The 26,062-nt window shown below is 44.9% G+C and overlaps 2 protein-coding genes across 3 annotated transcripts in view; both read right to left on the bottom strand.

Moving 5' to 3' along the window:
* Positions 1-2,746, bottom strand: part of LOC131418490 (ubiquinol-cytochrome-c reductase complex assembly factor 1) — a 96,311-nt gene extending 93,565 nt beyond the window's left edge. Inside the window, exon 1 of one of the 2 annotated variants that reach the window (XM_058562821.1) lies at positions 2,655-2,746. In XM_058562821.1, coding sequence (XP_058418804.1) covers positions 2,655-2,678 — 24 coding nt within the window. In that variant the 5' untranslated portion in view covers positions 2,679-2,746. The remainder of the gene's footprint in view (positions 1-2,654) is intronic. The other variant, XM_058562820.1, reaches the window with a different exon arrangement.
* A 13,684-nt stretch (positions 2,747-16,430) lies between these two features.
* On the bottom strand, positions 16,431-20,334 carry GDF5 (growth differentiation factor 5). The gene is made up of 2 exons (XM_058562130.1): positions 19,710-20,334; positions 16,431-17,305 (listed from the first exon to the last, which is right to left on the bottom strand). Exons 1-2 carry the CDS (start codon positions 20,332-20,334, stop codon positions 16,431-16,433), a joined length of 1,500 nt encoding a protein of 499 aa, XP_058418113.1.
* Between the last annotated feature and the right edge of the window lie 5,728 nt (positions 20,335-26,062).

Genomic DNA, 26,062 nt, shown 5'->3' with positions numbered 1-26,062 from the left:
GAGTATTTACTATGTTGACTTTTTTTTTTTGCTTTTTTATACTTTCAAAATAAATTTTTAAAATTTCAATTAAAAAATGAGAGAAGGAACAAAAGTATTTCCCTGATCAGAGGTGGTTGGGGGAGGGGAGAGCAACAGGAGAAAAGGATTGCAAAACCACACCAAAAAATTGGGGAGAGTGATGGATATGTTCATTATTTTTATTGTGGTGATGGCTTTTTAGGTGTTTACCTGTGTCAAAACATATCAAATTGTACAATTAAATAAGTGCAATTCACTGTATGTCAATTATTCCTCAATTTTAAAAATTTAAGTGAGGGAAAATATAGAGTAAATGCATCAAAAAACCTTTAAAAACAAATCTTCCCTTGCTTAAAATAATTCAATGGCTCCCTTCTGTCTTTAGGATAAACTTCCAACTCCTAATCATGATACATAAGGCCCCGCCTACTCTCCTGCCATTTCCCCATAAGTGCACCTGAGTCTAGCCAAACAGATTTACTTACAGTTCCTTGGTTGTCTAGCATTATCAGCATAAACCAATCCTTCCCTTCTATGCCCTTTTCCCCATTCTCTACCTAATGCTCTCTCATTTAGTTCAGGCACCTCTCCCTCATGGATGCTTGTCCTCAGGCTGGGTTAGGTGTCTCTACTCTACTCCCACAGCACTCGGTACACACTTCTATCACAGCATTTCATGTAGGTATTAGTAGTTTTCTTTTCTGTCTCTCCTGTTAGATTATAAACTTGAGAGTAAGGTCTATGTTTTTCATCCTCAGTCCCTTGGATAGTCCTAGAACATAGTAAACACTTAAAATAGCTGCTGAAAGGAAAAGAAGAAAAGCATTTAATTTTCACTTTAATCAACTGATTCTCTGATCAACCCTTATAAAATTACTGAGAAAATCTAAGGCTCACAGAAGTTAGGTGATTTGCTCAAGGTCACACCCATAGTAAGTAATGGAGCCAAGCTTTCAACCAAGGCTCTTCAGACTCCTAGACAGGAGCATTTTCCTGTATTTGTGAGTTCCTCACAGTGCCTTGCCCAAATGCCTCTTCAGAGTAGGTGATCAATAAATATCTACTACTTTCACGTTTACTGCCACTTTCAACTAGTCCTAAGAGAGTTTCCGTTGCTTTGTCACACATTACATTATAACGTGATAAGAAGACATCAAGGAATCATGGTATAAGATGAAAATGACTTTCCTTATCTAAACTTGCTTTTTACCTAAAAAGATGAGTAGAAAGAGATAAATAGAAAAAAAAATCCAAATAATAGAGGACAGTTAGAGAGGTTCTACGGATGCTACCACTTAAGAAGAAATGACTCTGCAACAGTCCCCCAAGCTCAGAGGCAAGAATATTTAAGATAGCTGGGGCAGCCACTAATTTCCAAGACAAATCAAGGTGTTCATTTAAAGTCTATAGCCCAATAAACGTTTCATCTTTTTCCCCAAATATCCATCTTAAAGACTAAATAACTTAGGACATTCTAGTAGCCAATTCCCCAGCAGTCCTCAGAACTGAATCAATTTCTGCCCTGGCATCAACAATTAATTTCCCCACGTGACTCTTTCTGTAGGTTATAGGAGCTATTCTTGAAACAAATATTTATTGAGCAGCAATTGAGGATACTGCACTTTGCTAGGCTGACAGGGAATGCAAGAAGTAAAACTGCAGTCCTTGTAAGCCATATATAAAAATATTAGAAACACAAGTGTAAAATAACAACTCAAAAAGAGAGCCAGAAGCAGGAATAGATAGGGTTTGGCTATGAAAAACATTGTCCTTGACCTAGTTTTTGAAAGACTTGCTAAAATGATACACTTTCCCATCCCTCCGTGATTAGGAACTAAGCTCTGTATCCTCCTAACTTTTTTCTGCTGCCACTTTCTTTCTCCTTTAATTCCTAGAGGTCAGAGTATGCTAGAGGGATCGGACTGAATCAAGAGGTGCAGCAGCTTCCCATATGGTCGCTAAGAAGTCTAGTAGTCCTTCCTCCCTTCCTCCCTTCCTCCCTCCCTCCCTTCAACAAATATATATTGAACACCTATGATGTGCCAGACATTGTGTTAGGCAAAGTGAAAACGACAGATATCACCTCGATTCTCGTGCAGCTTTCAATCTAATAATCCATAATAGTATTCTACTTAACTGTACAATTAAGAATGACTTACTGATCAGTGAAACAAACACAGAGAACCGCAGAATCCGAACGGACTGCACATTAACGTCCCCGTTGTTCCCATGGGGACACTGAGGCCCGAAAGTGACCTGCCCAAGGTCACACTGCGCGTCAGTGACAGAAGGGACTAGAACCCAGGTATCCCGAAATTCCATCAGTGCCCCACATGCTGCCTCTCCCTGAGGGGACGCGGCCACAGGTGGTGACTGAGGAAAAGCAAACTTCATCACATTTAGGTCCGATGTCAGATGTCACTCTCCTCATCCAAAGAAGGGGAAGCCACGGCCAAACCGAGGGTGGGGGCGGTGGGAAGCTGCCTCAGTTTCCCCGCAGAGAGGCGGCCGCGCAGCCTCGCTACCGCACAGGATCCCCTCCTGCACTTTCCCCCCGTTTCTCCCGCCCCGCCCTCTTCGACGCCAACCCCACGGCCCAGTGAGCGACCATAGAAAATTACTCCTTCACTCACAAGGACTCGGACCAGCAACGCCATGTTCCTCAACAACCATTTCCGGGTGAAGGGTGAGCTTCCGGAGTCCCCGCTACCGCCACCCCTTCACTAGGTTGTCCTTTAGCCGACGTGTGCCCGGCAGCGGCGGCGCAGGCGTACAGAGGCCAATGCGCGCACGAGCGCGCGCTTTCCCCGCTGTGCGCGAGGCTGCTGCGCCGGGCGCGCGCTTCCCGCTCTCGCTTGTCTCTTCTCGACACGTCACAGAGGCTCAAGCCCTCTCCGCCACGCCGGTTCTCGTTGACCTCTGGCCTCGGGCTTTTCATAGCACTCTCCTTAACCCCACCCCTCACCCAGCCTCACTCCTCAGCGCCCCCTTGTGAGAGCCCCTCCTTCCTAGACTCTATCTCCACCAGGATCCCCCCATTTTCACTCGGGGTTGAAAAGAACGGGAACTTGGGGGATCCCAACATCTAAGAGCTCCCTAAAAAGAGCCTGAGAAGGAGTAGTGGAGGAACACGTTTTTTTTCACTGAATTGGCAACATTCTTATATTTTGTTTTGCTGCTTCCATTTTTTATTCAACAATTTTTTTAATTCTGTATATGTTGCCCTATATAAATCCAGTTCATTTCCGTTTAACAGCTGTTCTATTATACGACTATGCCACAGATATGGTATAGTTGGCAGATAGTTGTTTCCATTTTCTTGTGTGTGTGTTCTTATGTCCCATGTTTCCATGAATATTCTTGTGCATTTAAGAGCAAAAATTTTAATGACACCGATCTACTTCTGTGTGATTTTTCTTCAAAATTGTTTGCTGGCCTGAGATTAACAGAGGAGAGAGCTGATAGTTGGATCCAATAAAGGATTAAGGTTTTTTTCCAAGTGATGGAAGGGATGTCATCAGTGCAAAGAAGGTTGATATTGTCAAGAAAAAGGTTGAAGTGATAGGCCAGGAAATCTGTATAGTGAAGGATGTAAAGAGAGGAAGAGGCTGTTAGGAAAGAAGAGGGGGCAAATGAGTAAAAGAAAATGTAATGAGAATAAGAGAGTGAGCTTAAAGGATAAGAAATTACAGTCAGACAGTGAGATTTTTTAATTTAAGATTTTAGGGTTGGGGATATACAGCATGGTGGCTAGAGTTAATAATACTGTATTGTAGATTTGAAAGTTGCTAAGAGAGTAGATCTTAAAAGTTCTCATCACAAGAAAATAAATTTTTGTAATTGCGTGTGGTGATGTTAACAAAATGATCACCACAAGACTTACTTGTGGTGATCATTTTGCAATACATACACATATCAAATCATTATGTTGTACACCCAAAACTAATATAATGTTATATGTCAATTATATCTCAATTTTAAAAAAGGATTTTAGGGTTAGAACTATTGTAATGACAAAGTGCAGGAGGTGGCTGTGGAAGACAGTTACTGAAGTGAAGTGGAGGTGAAGATCCCTAGAGTAGAGGCCTTCAAAGAATTAAGAGCCCAGGATTTAGGATGGGTCATCTACACAGACATTTAGGCTACCTAGGTTAATGGCTTGATTTGGAATGAAAAGGCATATTCTATGTCTGATGCCAAAGGCTACAATAAAGAGAGAGTGTCCATGAGGTTAGCAGAAGCATGAACATAGAGTATGAGCCTTAATGGAGCAGCAAGTAGAAGGGCAGTGGCTTGAAAGTAGTACTGGAAAGGAAGCAGATGAAGACTCTAACCGCCAGTCTTAACACACAAAGGGTGTAGAATGACAAGCAACATCCGGGAGAAGGAAGGCTACAGCGGAAGTAATATTCAAAGAATGAGGCAGTTTTCATTTGGACAGAAAGTAGAAGGAAATTTCTGGGAACAGGCTAAGGATACAGACAAGTTTATGTATCATGGAAACCATGGAGATTGCAGGTTCCATAAAGCCCTTCACAATGCTGCTCCCCTTGCTTCTTGGCCTCAGTTCCCCAGTGCTGCTCAGCTCCTCTCCACTGCCAGGGCTCGTCGGCTCCTTGTCCCACTAAACACTCAGCCTGAAGCCCCAGCAATCTTCATTGTTCTCCCAGAGCTCCCTTTCCCCCTCTAAGTTTCATCTTTCTTTTTAACTGCCTCTAACCATCAGAATTCCCATACTTCATTATAGACCCCACATTGAAATTCAGTTGTTCATTAAAAAAAAAAAATTTGCTGAGCATTTAGCATGATCCAGGCTCAGATCTAGATGCTGAAGAAACAGTAGAAAATAAAGCAAAATTCCTGCCCTCATGGAGTTTATATTCCAGTGAAGGAAGACAAACAATAAACAAATAAATATAATATAATGTCAGGTAATGGTAAATGCTAAGCAGGATAAGAATAAAAAGTGATAGGGAGAGGTGCTATTTTAGATATGATGATCAGGCAAGGCTTCAATGAATTTGATCAGAAATGTGAATGAAATGAGAGTGACCCATATAAATATCTCAAAAAGAGCATGCCAGTCAGAGAGAACCGCAAGTGCAGAGGCCCCAATATGGGAGAATACTTGGTGTTTCCAAGGAAGAACAAGGAGGTTATGGCTGGAGCCAAATGAATAAGGAATAATATGGTAGGAGATGAGGTTGACAAGGTGACCAGAGGCCAGATCATGGGAGACCTTTTTGGCCATGGTAAAGACTTTGGATTCTATTCTAAGAGTGTGCTAGCATAGGTGTAGAAAATCACTGGAAGGATACACAAGAAACTGGTAATGGTGGTTACAGTTGTTGATTCTGAGGAAGAGGGCTGGGGGACTAGGAGGTTAGGTATGGAAGGCAGACATACTTTTCACTATATATCCTTTTGTCTTGTTTGAAGTTTGTGCCATATGTATATAATTACCTTTAAAATTTTAAATAAAAACATCCATGTCACTGTGAAAATCTTATTCTGCAAAAAAATTTACTCATTGGTTTTATGGAAAATACAAAGAAGTAGAACTTAGTCCTTGCCCTCAAGGATATTACATTTGCAGGGGGTATAACACACAGTTACAAATTAAAAAAATAGTGCAAAAGAATGAAGTTGGTCTCATACCTCACACCATATGGAAAATTAACTCAAAATGGATCATAGACCTAAATGTAAGAGCTAAACTATAACGCTCTTAGAAGAAAGCACAAGAGTAGATCTTCATGACCTTATGTTAGGCAAAGCCTTCTTAGATACAACACCAAGAGCACAAATGACAAAAGAAAAAAATAGATAAATTGGACTACATCCAAATTTAAACTTTTGTGTTGCAAAAGATACCATCAAGAAAAGATACAGACTGGCAGAAAATATTTGTAAATCATATATCTGACAAGGGACTTATATCCAGAATATATAAAGAATTTTACAACTCAATAATAAAAGAAATCAATACCCAATTAAAAAATGGGCAAGGGATTTGAATAGACATTTCTCCAAAGAAAGTATACAAATGGCCAGTGAGCTAACGAAAAGTTGATCAACATCATTAGTCATTAGGGAAATACAAACACACACATACGCAACGAGATACCACTTCGCATACCTACTAGATGGCTATAATCAAGCAAACATATAATACAAAGTGTCGGCAATGATATGGAAAACCTGGATCCCTCATACATTGCTGATGGGAATGTAAAATGGTACAGCTGCTTTGGAAAACAGTCTGGCTGTTCCTCAGAATGATAAACACAGAGTTACCATATGACCCAGTAATTCCATTCCTAATTATATATCCAAGAGAAATGAAAACATATATCCACACAAAAACTTGTATGTGAATGTTTATCACAGCATTATTCGTAATAGCCAAAAAATGGAAACAACCTAAATGTCCATCAACTGATAAATGGATAAATAAAATGTGGTTTATCTAAAAAATGGATAATTATTCAACAATAAAAAGGAATGAAGTACTGATACGTGCTACAACGTGAATGATCCTCAAAAACATTATGCCAGATGAAAGAAGCCAGTCCACAAAAGGTTACATATTGTATGAGTCCATTTCTATAAAGTGTCCACCTTCCCACTTCCACGCCAATTCCTGGACCTCATCACCAGAACTGTTTTAATTCTGAAAATTCTAATTTATGCCATTCTGTGTTCTTACCATCCTATTCTTTCACCTTTCATTCATTACTCCTAGAACACCTGTCATTCTACCCTACCCCCATTGAGACCTCCAGGCTTTCTATCTCTTTATAGCCTGCCAACCCTCTCCTCTCTTTATTTCTTCTCCTATCGAAGTCAGACCATATAGTCTATCACTTTAATTGCTCTCTTATCAATATTAACTCCCTTGCTCAAATGCCTTTCTATCCTGCCCACCTAGGAAGACCCCAACCCTGTAATTGTCCATTTATTCCAGGCCTGCTACTAGATTATTGAGTACTATCAGAGAAACTCATAAAAGGGGCATATTGGTACCACCAAATATGGTTACTAACCTCTATTATGCTCAACTCTGCCTCCTTTCCCCAAAACTAGTGTTTATAACTATATTAGATTCCTAGGGCTGCCATAACAACAACAACAACAGGCACAAACCAGGCAGCTTAAAACAATAGACATGTATTGTTTCACAGTTCTGGAGGCTAGAAATCCAAACTCAAGGTGTTGTCAGGACCATGCTCTATCTGAAGGCTCACGGGGAGGACCCTTCCTTGCCTTTTCCTAGCTTCTGGCAGTTGCTGGCACTTCTTGTCACTTCTTGACTTATAGCTGCATAACTCCAGTCTCTGCATCTGTCATCATGTGGCCTTTTCCCAATGTGCCTGTCTCTATGTCTCTTCTCCTCTTTTAAGGACTCCAGTCATATTGGATTAGGTCTCACCCTAATGACCTCATCTTAACTTGATTATATCTGCAAAGACCCTATTTCCAAATAAGGTCGTATTCACAGGTACAGGGGTTAGGACTTTAACATATTTTTTTGAGGGACACAATTCAACCCGTAACAGGACCCTTTTGACCCCTCTCTACTGTCTCTGAACAGATGGCCTTACCTCCTACTTCACAGAGAAAATAGCAATTAGAAGCCATCAGAAAGAAACTCAATTTCCCACCACTAAACAAACAAACCTGATTTTATCATGTGCATTTATACTTTCTACCTTTTATCATTTCATGGAAGAATTGCTGCTTTTCCTACTTAAAGCTAATCTGTTAAGTGTTCTTCAAACTTGACATGTCCAAAATGAACTCACCATCTTCCTCTCAAAATCTGTTCCTCCTTCTGTGTTCTCTTTTTTGTTGTTAAGTGGCACACCGTCCACCCAGTTACCCAAACAAAAAGACCACAGGATTCACTCTTGACTTTGCTTCTCCTTTAATCTCTCCAGCCCAACATGCCCCAAGTCCTACGAGTTCCATCTGTTAATACATATAAATTCCATGTGCTCCTCTCCAATCTCCACTAACTCCTTCCAGTTCAGACTACCATCTTCTCTCATCTGGACTACTACAACTGACTTGATCAGCAAGTTCTGTTGATTCTACTATATGGATATCCGGAGGTAGAGCATTTCAAGTGGAAGGAACAACACATGCAAAGCCTTGAGGCAAGAATTGGCTTGGTAAGTTTAAGAAAAAAGGAAAGCCAAGGTTAGTGTGGCTAGAACATGGTAAGTAAGTAGAGCAATATAGAAGATGAGGTCTGAGAGGCAGGTAGAGCCCAGATTTTGAGTCCTTGGAAGCCATAGTAGGGAATTTGTATTTTATTTTATTTTAGGCATGGCAGCGACATGGTCTGATCTGCAGTTTTAAAAGGGCTCTCTCGGCTGCTTTATTGAGAATGGATTATGGGTCACACCACAGGTTATTTCCAGCATGCACCCTAGGCTTGGCAACGTGAGACATGAATGTGACCCCAATTTTGAGACTTGTTCTAGCTCACTTTCAGTGTATATAAAGTGGGAAAACTATCCAAACTGGTTTAATTTAGGCTCAAATAGGGAAACTTCTATTTATTCCCTAAGTGCCAGGGATCGAGTCTCCCTCCTTGGAAGAGTCAAGGTGATATATTCTTTCCCTGTAGAAAAAACTCTACAGGAAGCCAAAAAGAAGATAAATGGGGAGGGGACAGTGTCCCAGTCCCAGTGGATTACGTGATCAAACCTAAGTTACCCATCTCCGTTCCAACAAAGTGACTGTGCTTTCCTAAACTAAAAAGCCATTGTCTGAGAACTTTTACTGATTTATAAATTTATTCATGTGAAAATTTCCACAAAGTTTAAGTATTTATTAAAGCACCTTTTTTAAAAAAAAATGAACTTTATACTGAACTATTCTAGAACATTCAGAATATAAATTCTCTATGACTGTAGGACAATGCTTGCCAATAGGATCAAAGTTTTGATTTCTTTTCCTCTTTGAAGAACAGTCTGTGCCCTTTACCTCTGAATCAGGCTAACCTAGCAGAGAGCTGGGTATGTGTCATATTGGCCCCCATAGAATTGTTTTCTCTATACCTTAGCACAATGCCAGTGACTTTTATGATTTAACAAACCACTCTATAAAACTTATTGTTGCTTTTATTATAATAATGTAATCAAGGATACTGTGTTACATTAGTTTTCAAGAATGGCTGTACAGTGTGTCTGCTGCACAATTGCTTGATTAACTCATAGATGCAGTGACTTGTGTAAATAGCCTATTTTCCCCCTCTGTATTGGCTGCTAGGCAGTTTAGAGCCTAATGGATAGCCTGCCTGTAGCAGATGTAGATCATTATAATCCGCATTGTAGCCCTGTTCTTGGCTTCACTTTGTCCTTTTGTTTTCTTTTTCTCTTGACTCACAGTTGATTTATCTTGTCTTGCATTTTACATATCCTTGTGAGACCCTTAAATCCTTTCTGAAACATGGCAAAGTATGAATGAGTGAAGAGTATTGAAGATACTGAAATCAATCAAACATTAAATCCTATCTCAAAAAAAAAAATCTCAAAACCAGCATATCCTCTGCATTATCTTCTTAAAGAAGAACAACCACCTCTGCTTTAGACAATGTGCTGTTCTCTATTGCCCAGAGGCTAAATTCAAACTGCTTTATCATCAGTGGGGAGTAATAGCCTCATCTCTTGCTATACCTCTCCCTCTCCCAACATACACATATCCTGCTACATTAAACTTCCAAAATATGCCAGATCCTTCCATAACTTGTTGCCTTTGTGCATACTGTTTCTTCTGCCTGGACCATCCTTACTACCTTCCTTCTCCATCTGGCAAACTCTTTTTTTCAAAGTCTAATTTAAAAGACATTTCCTCCTTTTTTCCTTTCTAACTTGCCTAGACAGAGTTAGCTTCTTTCTATTCTGTGCTTTCATAGTACTTTAAATGGAAATTGTTTGTTTGCACACCTGTTTGTACAACTGGATTGTAAGCTCCTTTTGAAGATAGTTATTGTTCATTCATTCAACACATACAATGGAGCCACATGATACACTCATTTAACTTACTTGACTTCTTAGAAAAAAACATAAAAAGAAAAATAATAAAGAAATACTGTATGATTCCACTTCATGAGGTATCTAAAGTAGTCAAACTCATAGAGACAGAAAGAAGAATTATGATTGCCAGGGACTGGGGGTAGGGAGAAACAGGGAGTTGTTCAATGTATACCCATTGTTTCAGTTTTGCAAGGTGAAGAAGTACTTGAGATCTGTTGCACAACAATGTGAACATAGCTAACACTACTGAACTGTACACTTAAAAATGGTTGAGGGCCGGCCCCGTGGCTTAGCGGTTAAGTCGCAGTTCTGCTACTGGCGGCCCCGGTTTGGATCCCGGGCGTGCGCTGACGCACCGCTTGTCCGCCCATGCTGAGGCAGCGTCCCACATACAGCAACTAGAAGAATGTGCAACTATGACATACAACTATCTACTGGGGCTTTGGGGAGAAAAAGTGGGAAAAGAAGAAGGAGGAGGATTGGCAATAGATGTTAGCTCAGGGCCAGTCTTCCTCAGCAAAAAGAGGAAGATTGGCATGGATGCTAGCTCCGGGCTGATCTTCCTCACAAAAAAAAATGTTGAGATGGCAAATTTTAGGGTATGTGTTTTCTACTACAATTTCAAAGAGAAAAAGAAGAATAATCAGCTAGCAGATGCCTGAAATGGGAGCATAAATCTGCTGTTTCCGCAGCTGGTCTTGGTTTCTTTTTCTCTTTCCTAGTGTGTGCATCTCACCACGCTGGATGTGGTTCTCTTGTTTAAGGATGAGTATTTTTCTTACAACATGACCCTTACATGCAAGCCAATTGCTCATGCAGTCCTCAGTTGAAGAAACTGTTCTGATATCTGAGGGAAAAAATGGTCATGTTGAAATAGTCAAGAGAAGAAAGAGTACTATATTTAAAGAATTTTCAAGGATTGTTTTTACTATATGAGTATAACCTGAATATCCAAAATCTATTATGTATATAATGAAGTTCCTGGTACCAATTTTTACTATTGTTCTCCTTCCTCACCAACTCTCCAACAGTGTGCTCAACCCTTGAGGCCCTGGCTGCTCTGTTTTCTCTGTTTTTCAAGTCTGCAACTCTCAGAAGGCAAGTAGAAAGCCTCAGTATGCCCATAACTAAGTGACTTGGCAGCTCCCAGCTGAAGCCATCCCTCACAGAGTCGGTGGTACCAGTCACCAACATGGTATGATTTTAGGAGTGGGAGGATGTGCTCGCCCCACTTTGTAAGCTCACTGTTATTCATTTGCTTATACAGTCCCCCTGCCTAAAATATCTTCCTTCAACCCCCATCCAAACTTCATTCAACGTTCAGGATCCAGCTCAAGTTCCTCATGCTTCATGAAGCCTTCCTACCACCTTTTACAGTTGTTGCACTCATTTGTCACTTGAGCAATTGATTACCTTCTTTCTCTTATTTGCCTGGGTTAAACTATCATATACTTCTCATACCATTATTTACTTCTTTTCTTATTATTTAACATTTTATTTCCGTAGGCCTTGGCTTCTCCATTGTCAATAATTGTAGCTAAAGTTTATTGAGTGCTTACTACAGACTAGGCATTGTTCAAAGGACTTTTTTTGTACATTATATATAACTCTCTATGCTCTAAGACATGGGGACTATTATCCCCGTTTGACATAAGGGGAAACTTGAGGCAAGAAAGGTGTGATTACTTTGCCCAAGGCCCAGCTAGTAAGAGGCATAGCTGGAATTTGAATTCAGGTAGTCTGACCCTAGAGCTCTTACCTGTATGTTTAGTGTGCAGGATTGGAGGGAACCTTAGTGTTTACCTAGTCAACTTCTCACTCCTATACTACCACTTTCTCCTCCCCTAAACCATGTTCAGATCCGTTCTCCAGTTTCCCAAGTGGTTATCCAACCTCTTCATGACCATAGAGAACTTGGTATTTTGCCTATTCCATCTTTAGTTTTAAAAAGCCCTCTTTAAATTCATCTGAAATCTGCCTGAGGAACAATATAGTATAAGATGGGGATAGTATAGGATAAGATAGTATAATCACTGTCTCCCAGGATGGTTGCAAGGAATGAGTAAGGATGAAAGCACCTAGCACGGTGCCTGGCACCAGGAACTGCACAATGCATGATAGCAACTGGCTATACTTTACCTCTCTGTGCGTAGATCTGTCCTCTGGAGCCACACAAACTAATCACTTCTCTTTTCCTCATGGTAATCCTTCAGTACCTGAAGGCTGTGATCATGTTCCCTTTAAGACTTCTTCTTTTTTTTCCTCATATCTATATATCTCTAGTTTTTTCAGCTGACTCTCTCAAGAGATTGTTTCTAGGTTCCTCACTATCATGTCCTTCTCTGTCCCTCCCTCTTTGGCTTGGGTGAAGAAGTCAGAAAATCACTGAACGGAGCAGAACCAGTTTCCTTGGGTTTCTACACTACATGTCTATTAATGAAGCCCACACTATATTCGCATTTAGGCAGCCACAGTATATTCAGTTGACTCCATTGAGTTCACAGCCACCTATGACATCATCTCTTTCCTCTCCAAAGTTGTGAAATCACATTTTTTCACATCCTGTACTTGTACAGTTGATTACATGCATTCAAATGGATAATTTGACTTTTTCCCCTGTTTTATTTCATTTCCTTTGATCCAGCCTATTATCTTATCATCCCAACATCCTTTGAGATCTTTATTTTCTCTTCCATTCATGCATGACTCGTGAGCACATGATCATTGCAAGATAAGAGAATTCGTGTATGGTGCTAAGCACAATAACTGGCATAAAATAAGCCCTTGATAAACGTTAACAATTTGGATTGTTATTATTATTCCATCATGCAGCACAGTGTCAGGGCCATAGTAGACCCCTAATAAATATTCATTAGTTAATGGATGAATGAACAGATCAAAGACTGATAGAATGAATTAATAGCCTCTCTCCTGAATCCCAGGTCCAGTAAATTTGATTTTATTATTCCTCTTTTACAGATAGGAAAACTGAGGCTCTGAGAGGTTAAATAACTTGCTCAAAGTCACTCAGCTGGAAAATGGTGGAACCATGACTGGAACCCAGGTCTGCCTGACCCCCAAGCATATGTGACTAACTCTTCCCTACTCTGCTTCCTCACATCTGTATTCAGATCTGAAGAACGAGTTGTGCAGTCAGAGCCAAGTCTGAGAGGCTTCCCAAGCTTGTGTGTTCCAAGCCCTAGAAAAGCTGATTCTCCTGCTTGTGTCCCTGGGACACAGAGATGTGGAAGGGGCCAAGAGATAGCATCAAAGCACTGGGAGCTTCACCTCTTTCTTCTCCTATGGGCCTCTCACTTTCCCTGCCCTAAGCTATATGCTTAGCTGTTTCTCCCTAGGAACTAGCAGCACTGTGTGTCCCCAAGGAGATACTTTTAAGACCAGGAAACCAAGACCCAGTCCTACTTGCCAGGACTGGGGTCGGTGGAGCTGGGGGTCCAGAAAAGTAGCAAGAATGGTACAAAGAATAGTAAGAACTGCAAGAGACCTGCAATTAGCTCTCCAGTGTCAGCTTCCTCATCTGTAAAAATGGGGGGGTAATATTCCTTTCCCTGCCTGCTTCATGGGACAGTTTGAGACACAATAATGACAACAGCTAATATTTATTGAGTGTCACCTCTGTGCCAGCTACTGTGTTGAGTGTCTTTCATATCCTCACAGTTAGCCCTAGGAGATATGTATATTTTTTACCCTCCCCCCTCTTTTTTTCCACAAATGAGGAAACCAAGGTTCATGGAATTAAGTTACTTGCCCAAGGACTCTAACTCTAAGTGACAGATCTGCAATTGAAACTGGGCTACCTTTTGAGCCCTTCAGAGCTGTGAGACCATGGCCGGGAGAGTGTTTGTGAACTCTAGAGAAGGGTAGAAGCCTTGTACCCTTTTGCGCAAGAAGGTACTGTGCAAGTGTGCAGCTCGTTGTGATTGGGACTGGAGGTGGGTGCCGGGTGGAGATAATTTTCCAAGGACTCAGTTGAACAGATCAGATGGTTAGCATGGAAGGGCTTTTTCCACCTACAATAATCTAATTGGATCCCCATAGTCTGTGTGGGATAGGAGGGAGGATATATAGTCTGAGTGGCTCTTTTGTGAAAGAGACTTCTAGGGTAGGTTGAGGAGGGAGAGGAAGCCAGAGCCACAACAGTCAATGTGACGCCCAGGCCTTCAGCAGAGTTGAAGATGACATGAACCTCTCTGATGGGGCACAGGCAGGGAGCAGCTCTAGTTCTGTCAGACTTTCCAAGAAATGAGGGACACACAGTGCAGAAAATAAATACGTGTAGGAGCCAGCCCCACTTGTGACCCCTTCGTCCCCTGCCTCTCGGGCCCTTAGGTTTCGAGCCACCCAGTTTCTACACTGCTCTCCCTGTGTCCACAGCCCACTGCTTGGCTTCCCTGGCACCTCCCTTCCGGGCTCATTCTCCTCTCACACACACCAGAACTCTGTCTGCTGTGGCAGCTCCTTCGTTTACTTCCAGAACTCTCAGGCCTGCCACCAGCCAAACACAACGAAGCCCGGCCAGGGAGGGCTAGGCTCCAGGCTCAGGCTGGCCCTTCAGGGACAGGTAATGGCCTCCAAGCCAGGGAGGCAGCTCAAAGGTAGGGTGCCCTCTGCACTGTGCTCTTGTTTCCGGTCCTGACAACCCAGGTTTCAGGCCTAGAGGGAAGGGGCACAAGATCTGCCCCTAGCTGGGCAGCAATCCCTCTGTTGAAATAGCTTTGGCTAGGAGCCCTGGGAATCAAAGACCCAGCTGGAGAGAGGCGGGGAAAATTTTGAGGCCCCCTGGGTAGGAAGCAGAGGGCTAGACTCCTGTCTCCTGATCCTCCCTCTCTTCACTCAGGCAGAACCTGGACCTGAGCCCTTAGAACAAGGACTCAGGTGCCCATATTTCCTACTGGAGGGCTGGGTTCTCCTCCCAAGAGTTCATGCCTCATGCTTCCCCGAAGATTCTAGTGGAGAAAGGGAAGGGGGCCTCAAGCAGGAAACATTGTTAGGATACATCTGGCATTGGTCTGTCTGAAGTTAGTGGGGAGGTTACTTATCTAATGTATAATTATGTATTTATATAATATATAATGTAAAGGGGAGGGGCTCCAACTCTGTTTCTGGAACTAGGGGTGAGGAGGTAGGAGGCGATGGGTTAGCTGTGAGGAGTACTGAAGGTGCCGAGCTGTAGGGTAGCAGGGCCACAGGCAAGATCATGCCAGGAACAGTGGTCAGTGGCAAAAAGGAGACGCCCCAATAGGGAAGGAGATCTCAAGATCCCTGGCAGTCAGTTTCCCCAGTGGAGAGGTAGAGGGCCGTTTGGATGGTGGCCAGTTGATTCCGTGAGTATGGGTTGGGGGAGGGGGGGCAAGGGCAAGGGCAGATACTGGTGAATGAAGTGGAGATGATTTTAGAGGAAATAAAATCCCCAATTTCCCTCTCATTTAGAGATCCACTTCGGAGGCAACAAGCTTGACTAAGGAATGTCAAAAAGAAAACCTAACTCTGTTGCCAGGCCCCAAAGGAACAGACAGAGCTTCAGACCAATGGGCCTTTGGAAAGAATGGGAATGGAGTTAGAGGTTAACACTGACCCTGCTCAGCCTGTATTCTCTGTCCTGTTCTGCTTCAGGTTCCAGGACTGGGAGTGGGGACCAGGCCCTGGAAACCAGGTTTATACATGAGGCAACCCACTTTCCCTCCTTAGGTCAGTCATTCTTTGAGGGGTCACTGGGTCCCCTGGAGTAAACAAGAAATTTGCCACAGTTTTGCTTTTTATCTCATCAATGTACATTTTAATCTCATCAATGTACATTTTAATCTAACAGTCTAATAGCCTCACACTCCTCATCCCTGCCCAAGCCCCCTCTCCATCTTTCCCACCCCGGCCCAATCAGCATCTCATCTACCCCAGGCGCAGGAAGTCACCAGGCACAAAGGTGATTCAAGGAGGAGGTGGCACCTGAGGATCTCCCAAGAGGAGCCCTCCCTGGAGAGTTCAGAGGCCAACGAGGCCCAGGCCCAGGTAAGGAGAGGTTGTGGGCTGAGTCTCATTGGAAAACACCATCTCCTGGATCTCAGTCCCATTCAGAGTCTATCTCCTTGGGCCTGTCCCTGCCAGTCAGAGGAGCAGAAGGGCAGAAATCCTCAGACAGGGAGACTTGTGGATAGAAAGGGACCTTTAGCCCAAGTCCCACTCAGAGAGTGAGCAAGGCTATTGGAATCCCCTTTCATGCAGGCTTGTGTAGATGCTCCTGGCTGCAGCTTCCCAACCCCTCCGTGATTCCAAGAGTACAGGGAGGGGCTCTTGTGACCAGCATCCTGGGGATGTGCCACTCAGGAAGACAGAGGGCCAGTGCTGCTACCTGCAGCCACAAGACTCCACAACCATGTCCTCATACTGCTTATAGACCACGTTGTTGGCGGAGTCAATGAAGAGGATGCTGATGGGACTCAGCCGAGTGGGCACACAGCAGGTGGGTGGCGTGGACTCGGGGTCCATGGAGTTCATCAGGGTCTGGATAACTGCATGGTTCGTGGGCTCCAGGTGGGAACGCAAGGGGAACTCGCAAAGCCCCTCACAATGGAAGGCCTCGTACTCAAGGGGTGCGATGATCCAGTCGTCCCAGCCCATGTCCTTGAAGTTGACATGCAGTGCCTTCCGACTGCAGCGGGCTTTGGGGTTCTTGGTGGGCCGCTTGCCCTGGCGCGTGGCCAGTGGGGCCCGCCGTTTTCGCCGCTGGCTGAACAGGTACTCATACACAGTCTTATCATCCTGGCCAGAGCGGGCCTTAATCTCATTAAAGAACAGGTCCCGTTTCTTGGTGCGGCCAAACACCAGGAACAGGGCCTTCTCGTGGACCTGCCGGGCAGTCCGGTCCAAGCCCAGGCCACGGAGGTCCACGGCCCGGCCCCGTTCCCAGGCCTCCAGCTCCAGGCACAGCTGGGCCGAGTTCTTAAAGTTTCGGAAGAGCTTCCAGATGTCGAACACCTCCCAGCCAGATCCATCCAGGCCTGGCACGGAGCGCACATCGAGCAAGGCTGCCGGCTGCCGGCCGCTGGGGCAGCTGGACAGCTTCAGCTGGGCAGTCCGCCCGCTGCTGGGGGCCCCTGGCTTGGCCGTATCCGAGGGCTTCTTCCGCAAGATCCGCAGCTCAGCCCCTAGCAGCCCATCCTTCTCCAGGGCACTAATGTCAAACACGTACCTCTGCTTCCTGACCACAGGACCTCGGTCATCTAGAGAGAACACCCAGAAGTCATTCCCTGCAACTTCACCAAGAGGGCCAGTCATCTCGAGGCCTCAGGGGAGGGCCATAGCTCTCTCTCCTTCAAGAGAGCTTTCTCTAACCTCTTCCCCACTCTGACAGATGCCAAGACCCAAACCACTGAGAGCGAGCCTTTTTCAAAACAAGTGAGCTTCCTACACAGCCGACCAAGTAAGGTTGTTTATCTGTAAATGTGGCTGTGGGTGATTTGAGTGATTCTAGGTGTTTGTGTCAGTGATGCTCCTATCAGAGACCCATTAGCCTTAGAACTGCCTGCTACCTGTCCCTCTCCCATCTGTTGTCTAACATGATATCTCATTGGTGAGATAGGTGGGGTAGGTATTCTAATTACTCCTGTTTTTCCAGAGGAGGAACCTGAGGCTCAGCGAAGTCAGGTGACTTGCTCAAAGTCACTCAGCTAGGATAAAGCAGAGTTGGAACTCCAGCCTAGAGCTTTTTTTTGCCGAGGAAGATTGGCCCTGAGCTAACATCTATGCCAATCTTCCTCCTTTTTTTGTGTGTGTGTCGCAGCCACAGCATGGCTTGACGAGTAGTATAGGTCCACGCCCAGGATCCAAACCTGCGAACCCCAGGCCACTGAAGTGGAGCACACTGGACTTAACCACTATGCCACAGGGCCAGCCCCTAGCCTAGAGCTTTTTATACCCAATCCTGAGCTGCTTCCACGATACCTTATAGAAGATCTTAGTATTCTCGTTTTACAGATGAGGCACAGAGAGGAGGCTTGACTTTCCTAAGGTCACACAGCAAGTTAATGACAAAGCTGCTCTATAATCCAATTTCCCTGGCTTCCCAGTCTAATGATTTTGTTGTGCATGTGTCTTACCCTGCTGGGTATGTGAGTGTGTGTGTGTGAGTGACAGTCTGTGTGCATGTGTGTATTATTGGGCTTATATGTGAGTATGAAATGTAATACATACTTTTTGAGTGACATGTTACGTGCATGTATGATTGGTCTTGTGTGAATATTTGAAGGATGTACATGTATACGTGTGTATATATGTAAGAAGAATCTATGTATATACAAGAAGGTGTGTGTGTGTGTGTGCACGTGTGTATGTAATTCAGCATGTATGTATGGCTGTTTGTGCGTACAAGAAGCTCAGTAGTATCTCCGAATCAGCATGCCCTCCTTGCTAAATACCAATTTGCCATTGGGAAGCATTCATATATTGCTCTAGAAAGTGACTAATTAGGCCTTTAAACTCCCCAACTCCCCCTCTGTCTCCCCCTCTGCAGGCTCCCTTAGTGCTGGGGGGGCACAGGGACTTATTTTATGAGCCCCCAAGGGGTCACAGCGTTCCCTAGCTGGGCAGGCAGCCAGGCCACCTCCCCCACCTCAGCCAGACCTGCTGCCTCTGTGCCTCCCCCGCCCTCTGTCATCCCCCACAGGCCAGCTCTAATGAGGAGCCTCTCCCACTCTCTGACCCTTCCCCCACCCTGCCAGCTAAAGCCCTAAGACTCTGAGAACCAGAGCATACACGCTGCAAGCAACCCTAGCAATCAGTGATCCACCTCCCTCTTCACATCTATGGAGAAACTGAGGCCAGGAGAGGGGAAGGGACTTGCTAAGATCACACAGCAAGTGGAGAGAAAAAGGCAAGACAGTAATGCTAGGTGGACAGAGGGAGAAGTGAGGGGAGCAGATATTCTCCTGGGTTAATGATAAAAATGATATGTGTTTAGGACAGGACATAAAGGTTCCATATTTGATAGGCTCTCAGAAATCTCCCAGTCTAACCCCCATATAGTTGTACAGATGAGAAAACTGAGACCCCCAAAGGGGGAAGAGACTTTCCCAAGGTCACATTGTGAGTTAGATCCTAAGTCTGCTCCCCTACTCCCTGTGTCTAAATGTCGTTCCATGACTCCAAGATGCCTTGTTTACTGTCTTCAACTATCCTGCCTCCTCTGCCCCCTAGCCTGAAAGAAAGTTGCAGAACCATGGGTATCTAGAGATTCATTTCTCTCTCTGCCATCTGAGAAAAACTACAAACCCCTGGAGCCTGGAAAGTTTGGCCAACTCACATAGGAACAGAACATGGCCTGGTAGTCAAGAGTCTTAGAGTCTGGTCCCCAGCTCTGCCACCAACTGGCTGGTCTTGTCTCCTCTCCAGGCTTCAGTTAGCCCCTCTGCAACTTGCAGGAATTGGACTTGGTGATTCCCAGGTGCCCTCCAGCTCTAACATGCCAGCAGCCTGGGACCTGGTATGTATGAAATACGTCCCAGATACCACCCCAGGCCAGATGCACGCACATCTCCCACCAGTGCAGTGTCAGGGCTCTGAAAGGCCCCTCCATGCATGCAGATGCCCCTCCCTCTGAGCCGTGCCCCTGCCACCCCGCCCCCTCACCTTGCCCTTTGTCAATAAAGCTGGTGATGGTGTTGGCCAGGCCAGCCTCCAACTTCACGCTGCTGTTGCCTCCCTTTCTGTCAGCATCGGACAGCGTCCTGTACAGCGAGAGCATGTACTCATGGGGCGTGATGGGGGGCGGGCGGAACGGCTCCTTGGGCTCTCGCAGGGGCCCAGGCTCTCTGGCCTTCTTCAGCAGGAAGGGGCTGGGGACAGATCCTGCCTTTGGGGGTGCCTTACCCCCGGGAAGCTGTCCTTTTGGGGTCACAGTCCGCGTTGCAGCCTGCCTTGTCTGGGGAAGGTGTCCTGGCTTGGGTTCAGAGCCACCCAATCTGGAGGGCAGCTTTTTGGGTTCATCCTTCTTGGGCTGTGTCAAGCCTCCTGTCTGCCCGGTGCCCCCCTTTGCCCTGGCACTAGTGGCCCCTCCACCATAGCTGTGACCCCCTGGCCTGAAGATGTTCCGGGCGAGAGGGGGCCTCTCCTTGGCTTCTGCTTTGGCCAATCCTGGCCTGGCCCCCTGGGGTCTCTGGCCCAAGTCAGGGGCACCCCACACAGTGCAGATGAATTCCAGGTCCAGCCAAGCCAGGTGCCAAAGCAAGAAAATGAGGAGTTTGGGGAGTCTCATCCTCTGGCCAGCCGCTGAATGACACCAAAGAGAACGGCGGCAGCAGCGAAGGTGCCTCTGGTTTGGCAGGAAAAACCATGAAAGGAGTGGACCCTCAAAAGCAGCAGCAGCAGCAGTAGCAGCAGAAGGAAAGGCTTTCTCCTCAGTCTGAGACTCTTTAAGTCTGCCGGGCGTGTGTTTGTATCCAGTCCCATAGTGGAAATGCTCTCGTATCCAGACGTGCACCGTCTCCAGTCAGCAGCTGAAAATAACTCGTTCTTGAAAGGAGAAAGCCGACCGCCCCCTTTCTCCTGCACAACTGACTGAGGGCTTGAAGGAGGCTTGTATAAGGCTGAGGGATTTTTCCAAGAAGGAAGAATGGCGTAATGCTGCCTGTGTGCTCCAGTTTTTTTTTTTTTTTTTTAAGTTTTGAATCCTTTCCAGTGAAAATACTTACACACACACACACACACATACACACACACACGCCTGCAGGTGCTCAGAAAAATCTTTTACAAACCTGAACTCAGGAATTGAAAACGGAATTCCAACCCAAACCAATTTAATTACTCTCTGATGTCATGCTGTCTAAACTCATTTAAGTGCGATATATTTATGTGAAAAAAATCACTGCTGCCCTTTCCAGGCCGTGGCTCATGGGGGCTCTTGGCACAGAGCCCCACAGCGGGACTCCGAGCTTAGGGGGCCTCTCAGTCTGTGGAGCCGACTCAGGGGTCTTCACCTCCACCTCACAGGACAGCCCACCCCACCTTCCTGAGGAGAGATGCTGAGGAATGAGCTCAAGGATCTTAAGCCCCCGAAGCATGGGGAGTGTGAGTTTTCAGTTAAGTCCTTGGGGTGTTTTTAAAGTAGTTTCAACCCCTGCATCTAGTCTGGGGCCTGATTTGTTGTTGGTGGGGGTGGGCAGCACAGATGGCAGCATTTACCCACAGTTTCTTTTATTTTAATAAACTTACGGTGACCCAGAGACAGAAGAATATCGGTACCCACTACCCTCCTCCTCCCGATGCCATGACTGAGCTCAGATCATTTCTTCAGGCTTCCGGGGGGCACTGCCACCCCTGAGCCCGCTCCTTGAATGGAGGCAGGTCCAGGGTCTACCTCACCACCACCCCAGCAAAGACAGACTCAGAGTTTTGTTGGAAATCACTGGCTGAGTCCAGAGGTGGCAGCCCCAGCTTGGGGCAGCAGCGGCCCCTGCAGGAAACTGGAAAAATGATTTCCCACCTGATGCTTTTCTGGTAGCTCTGGAAGAAGTCTGAATTCCAGCTGGACTCCTGGGAGAAAGGTATTTCCTTCACCTGCAATACCCTCCTTTTACTCCCACAACTGCAGAAGTCCTCCTCATCCTGAGAGCTTAAGCTGAAATTCACCTCCTTCTGGAAGCCTTCCCTGATCCCCAGACAGAGCCAATTACTCCTTCTTGTACATTTTATTACAACACTTGTCACACTGTAAGAAGTACAGCCACAGTAGAAGCAGTAGTCAGGTGGGCTTCCTTCTTAAGCTGAGATTCTTTGAGCCTACCTAATAGAGATCTGTTTGTACTCTAAACCTGGTGGACTCTAGATCAGGTGTACTCACCAGATAGGTTTCCCAGCATAAACTGGCACAGAGTAGGAGCTTAGTAAGTGTTTGATGAATCAAAGAAGATGAAACTCACAGCTGGGGTGTCCAGGTGCCTGACTAGCCTTTTCGTGGTGATGCTCCCATATCCTCACTGATCTTCAGAGCACAACAGCATAATTTGTCCATTTCAAGCTTCATCTAGGGCTCCTAGGTCAGAAAACTCAGTAGAGCTCCACCTCCCATCTCGAAGGACCAATGCACCACCAGGCACTTTTGTGGGGAGCTTTAAGGAAGAGCTGAATTCATTGCTATCCCTCCAGTTGCCCAGATTCACAACACTTGGCTTTCCTTTTGACCTGTCCCACTTTAACAGTCTTTTCTGGCATTCCTCCCTCCTCTCCATCCCCGCTGCCTCACTGTCTCAGTCCTCCTCCCTGCCTGTCCATCTATAATTCCCTTATGCCTGGCTTCCAGGTCTCCAGGATCTCTGTCCCAACCCTCCCTCTCTCTAAAACGTACCCATTGAAAAGTGCCAACACATGCGCCCTCTCCTCCATGAAGCTTCCTCTCATCCACCAGAAAATACACACTCCTGAATTGCCATCATTTTCTGTACCCCTTTCCACTTTGGCAGCTCAAAGATTATTCAGTTCTGCTTCTGCCCCATCTCGAGCACTGTTCATTTCTTCCACTCTGTGTACTTTTTTCATATTTTTAAAAACTATAACTTAATTCCTTATAACTGTAATAATTTATTTACATGTCTGTTTCCACCATTAGATTATGACTAGACTGTACCATATTTATCTTTCAATTATTCCCAGTGTTGGGCACAGGGCCCAGCACATAGCAGATTCTCAGTATGTGCTGTATGGATGAATGAATCTCTAACTGGCCCTTATATACAAAAGCCATCATTTTCTACTCAAAAGCGTAGTTACTTGTGGACATATCATGCCTTCCCCGCTGGGCCCTGAGCTCCTTAAAGGCAGGGGATTCCATCTTGCCACTTATTAGGCACTTTGTAAGCTTGAGTGAGTGAATAAATGAAGGGATGAATGAATCAAACAACCAAGATGCCCCTACACATGGTTGATCAAGAGCCAGGACTCTGGAGACAGAGCTGGTTTTGAATCCTGGTTCTGCTATATGGTTTAGTGCATTATGTGATCTTTGGAAACCTCTAAACCTCTTTGAAACTCTGAACACGTATCATGACAGTACCCACCTCACAGGGTTTTTATGGGGAGTCAATGAAATGAATCATAAAAAGTGATTAGCCTAGCACCTGGAAGATAATAATTGCTACACTTTATCGAGCACTTACTCTAGTAAACTAGACTCTGGTCTTTGTATCCCATGGCATTTTTATCATATTTATCTCCACAACAATCCTATGATGAAGGTACTCTTAGTACCCCCGTTTTACAGATGAAGAGATCAAAGTTCAGAAAGGTTAAATTACTTTTTAAGCCTGATTCCTACTTTGACATATTTATACAAAAGAATCCTAACCTGGCTTCTAGAAACACAAGAAGTGAAAGGGTGGTGGGGGCAATTACAGTATTCTTGGCTTTCAGTCAAGGTCTCATCCAATGGGCTGGGACCTGGGGACATGGAGGAGTCAGTCTCAGAGCAGGGGCTATTGTTTGAGGACCAGGGAGCTCCAGAGATGGGGTGGGAGCAGGGAAAGGGGATTCTGAGCTTGCTTAGAAGGCCCTCTCCAGGGAGGAGCCCAGGGGACCAGCCTGGCTCTCACTATAAAGGTGACTAATCACTTCGGTCCCCTCTGGTAATTGCAACCAGATGCTGCCGCTGGCAGCACTTCAGTCCCAACATGTTTAATTACTGGGATGCAGAGTCCCTCGGTCCCACATGTCCCCCTACCTCCTCCTCTCCTGTCAGCAATATTAATGTCAAACTTGAGGTGGAAGATGGGAGCCTTGGGAAGCCACTGGCGTGGGAATAATCTTTACAGTCCCTTCTACCATGTAGACCCTCTAACTCTTATACATGTTTCCCCGTCAATTATCTCATTGGCACGCCACAAAATGTCCTCATCAAGTCGGCAGGCCAGAGTAGTATTATCTCCATCTCATAGATAAGCAAACAGTGAACTGAATAATAATAATAATCCTTTGCTTTTTTTCAAGGACTTAGCAATTTTCAAAGTGGTTTCAGAACTGTTATGCTATCTGAACCTCCCGAGATCTCTCGGAGTCAGTCCAGCACAGCACAGTGGCTCACAGCAGAGGCTCCAGGATCAGACAACTTGGTTCATCCTGGCTCTGTCACTAACCAGTTGGGTGACCTTGGGTATTCCTTCATTTATGTACTTAATTATCCAGCAACTATATATTGGGTGCCTGACATGTGGTAGGTCTTGGGCCTGAGCACTGGATATCTAGCAGTGGACAAGAGCACCAAGTCTGTGCTCACATTCCAGTGGAAGAGACAGACAAACAAGCAAACAAATGCATAATTTCAGAGAATTCTAAGTGCTGTGAAGAAAAATTAAGCAGGGTCAAAGGGATGTCTATTTTAGATAGGAATGTCTCTTTAACGAGGTGACGTTTGAGCAGAGAGCCAGATGTAGTGAGGGAAGGAACCATACAAAGGTCTGGAGGATGATCATTTCAGGTGGAGGAAACAGCAAATGCAAAGCTCCTGAGACAGGAATGTGCTTGGCACATCTGGGGAGCCATGAGAAGTTGGTGCAGCTGAGGCAGAGCGAGTAAGTGGAAGAGTGAAAGGAGATGAGGTCAGATCATGCCAGGACCACATGGAGTATGGCCTTGCAAGCCAGAGAGAGGATGTTGGATTTTATTTTTAGGGCAGTGGGAAACCCAATGGAGGGTTTGAAGCAGGAGAGTTGTCTGATTTGTAACTTAATGATTAAGAGCTGGGCTACCTGCCTTCGAATCCTGGCTCCCTGATTCATCAGCTGTGTAATCTCAGGCTAATTATTTAATCTCTGTGCCTCAGTTTCCTCATGTATAAAACGAAAATAATAATAATATACCTACCTCATAGAGTTGTTATTAGTTAAATAGTGAGTAAAGTTCTTAGAACAGTGTCTCATGCATAGTAAGCACTACATAAATGTTAGCTGTTATTTACATTTAAAAAATATCACTTCTCTGAACCCTGTTTCTTTACCCGTAAAATGAGGATAAAAATATCAGCTTCACAGACTGGTTATCAGAACTAAATGTATTTATGTATATAAAGTACCTTTCTTTCAGTGACCAGCATATAGTAGGTGCTCCATAAATTATAGTTTAAAAAAAAAAAAAAGATTCTGTTGTTAATATTGTCCGTGTTTCACAAATGAGAAAATTCAGTCTCAGAGAAGTGAAGTGACTGGCACAAGGTCACATAGCTAGAAATGACAGAAGTAGGACTCAACCCAGACACCTGACTCTGAAATCCGTGCTCTTCCCACAGCAAGGGAGAACTGCCCTTTCTTGGTATCACCCTGCAGGTTAGGGGTTAGCCAGGAGGAGGGCCCAGAGTCTCTGACCCTCCATCTGTGCTCCTTCTAACGTATGGGGCCTGGGCCATCCCTATCGAGGGAGCCTGGAGAGCCAGGCAAGAGCAGGGCTGCCTAATCCTCCCCCAGCGATCATTCTGGTTTGTGTTGTTCAAACTCCCCAGGAACTGCCACTGCTCCAGGCTCTTCTCTAGTGAGCCCTCAAGGGCTCCCCCAGCTGAGCTCCTCAGGAACTGCACCTTGTTTGAGCGTGGGCCTAGGTCACTCCATCCTACTGGGCTGCAAACACCACAATCTGGAAACTGTATGGGTGTAAGCGTGTTTCTGTCTGTTGCAGGTATGGGACATGAACAAAGTAATAATATATTTTTCACTTTTATTCTTTATTTAAAATATTTTTTCTTTATTTTAAAACTCTTTTAAAAAGTAATACATATTAGATAGAAAAGTAATACAAATTCATGATGAAAAAAATTCAAACAGTACAAAAGAATACACAGGAAAAATCTCCCTCCCACCCCAGACCCCAGGTTTTCCAGTCCTTTCCAGAAGCAACCACTCTTACCAGTCTCCCAGATGACTCTATGCATATAAGTTTTCTTTTAATTTTTATTTATTTATTTTTCCCCCAAAGCCCCAGTAGATAGTTGTATATCATGGTTGCAC

This window comes from Diceros bicornis, chromosome 19 (assembly GCF_020826845.1).
Source record: "Diceros bicornis minor isolate mBicDic1 chromosome 19, mDicBic1.mat.cur, whole genome shotgun sequence".
Taxonomy (NCBI): Eukaryota; Metazoa; Chordata; class Mammalia; order Perissodactyla; family Rhinocerotidae; genus Diceros; species Diceros bicornis.
The sequence above is the reverse complement of the archived record's forward strand: the minus strand, read 5'-3'. Positions and strand labels throughout refer to the sequence as shown.

What these genes read in the sequence shown, in the direction of transcription:
- GDF5 (XM_058562130.1), bottom strand. Translation starts at nt 20,334, where the DNA reads ATGAGACTCCCCAAACTCCTCATTTTCTTGCTTTGGCACCTGGCTTGG. An exon ending in CTTTATTGACAAAGGGCAAG is followed by an intron (nt 17,306 to 19,709) that starts GTGAGGGGGCGG and finishes TGTTCTCTCTAG; the next exon opens with ATGACCGAGGTCCTGTGGTC.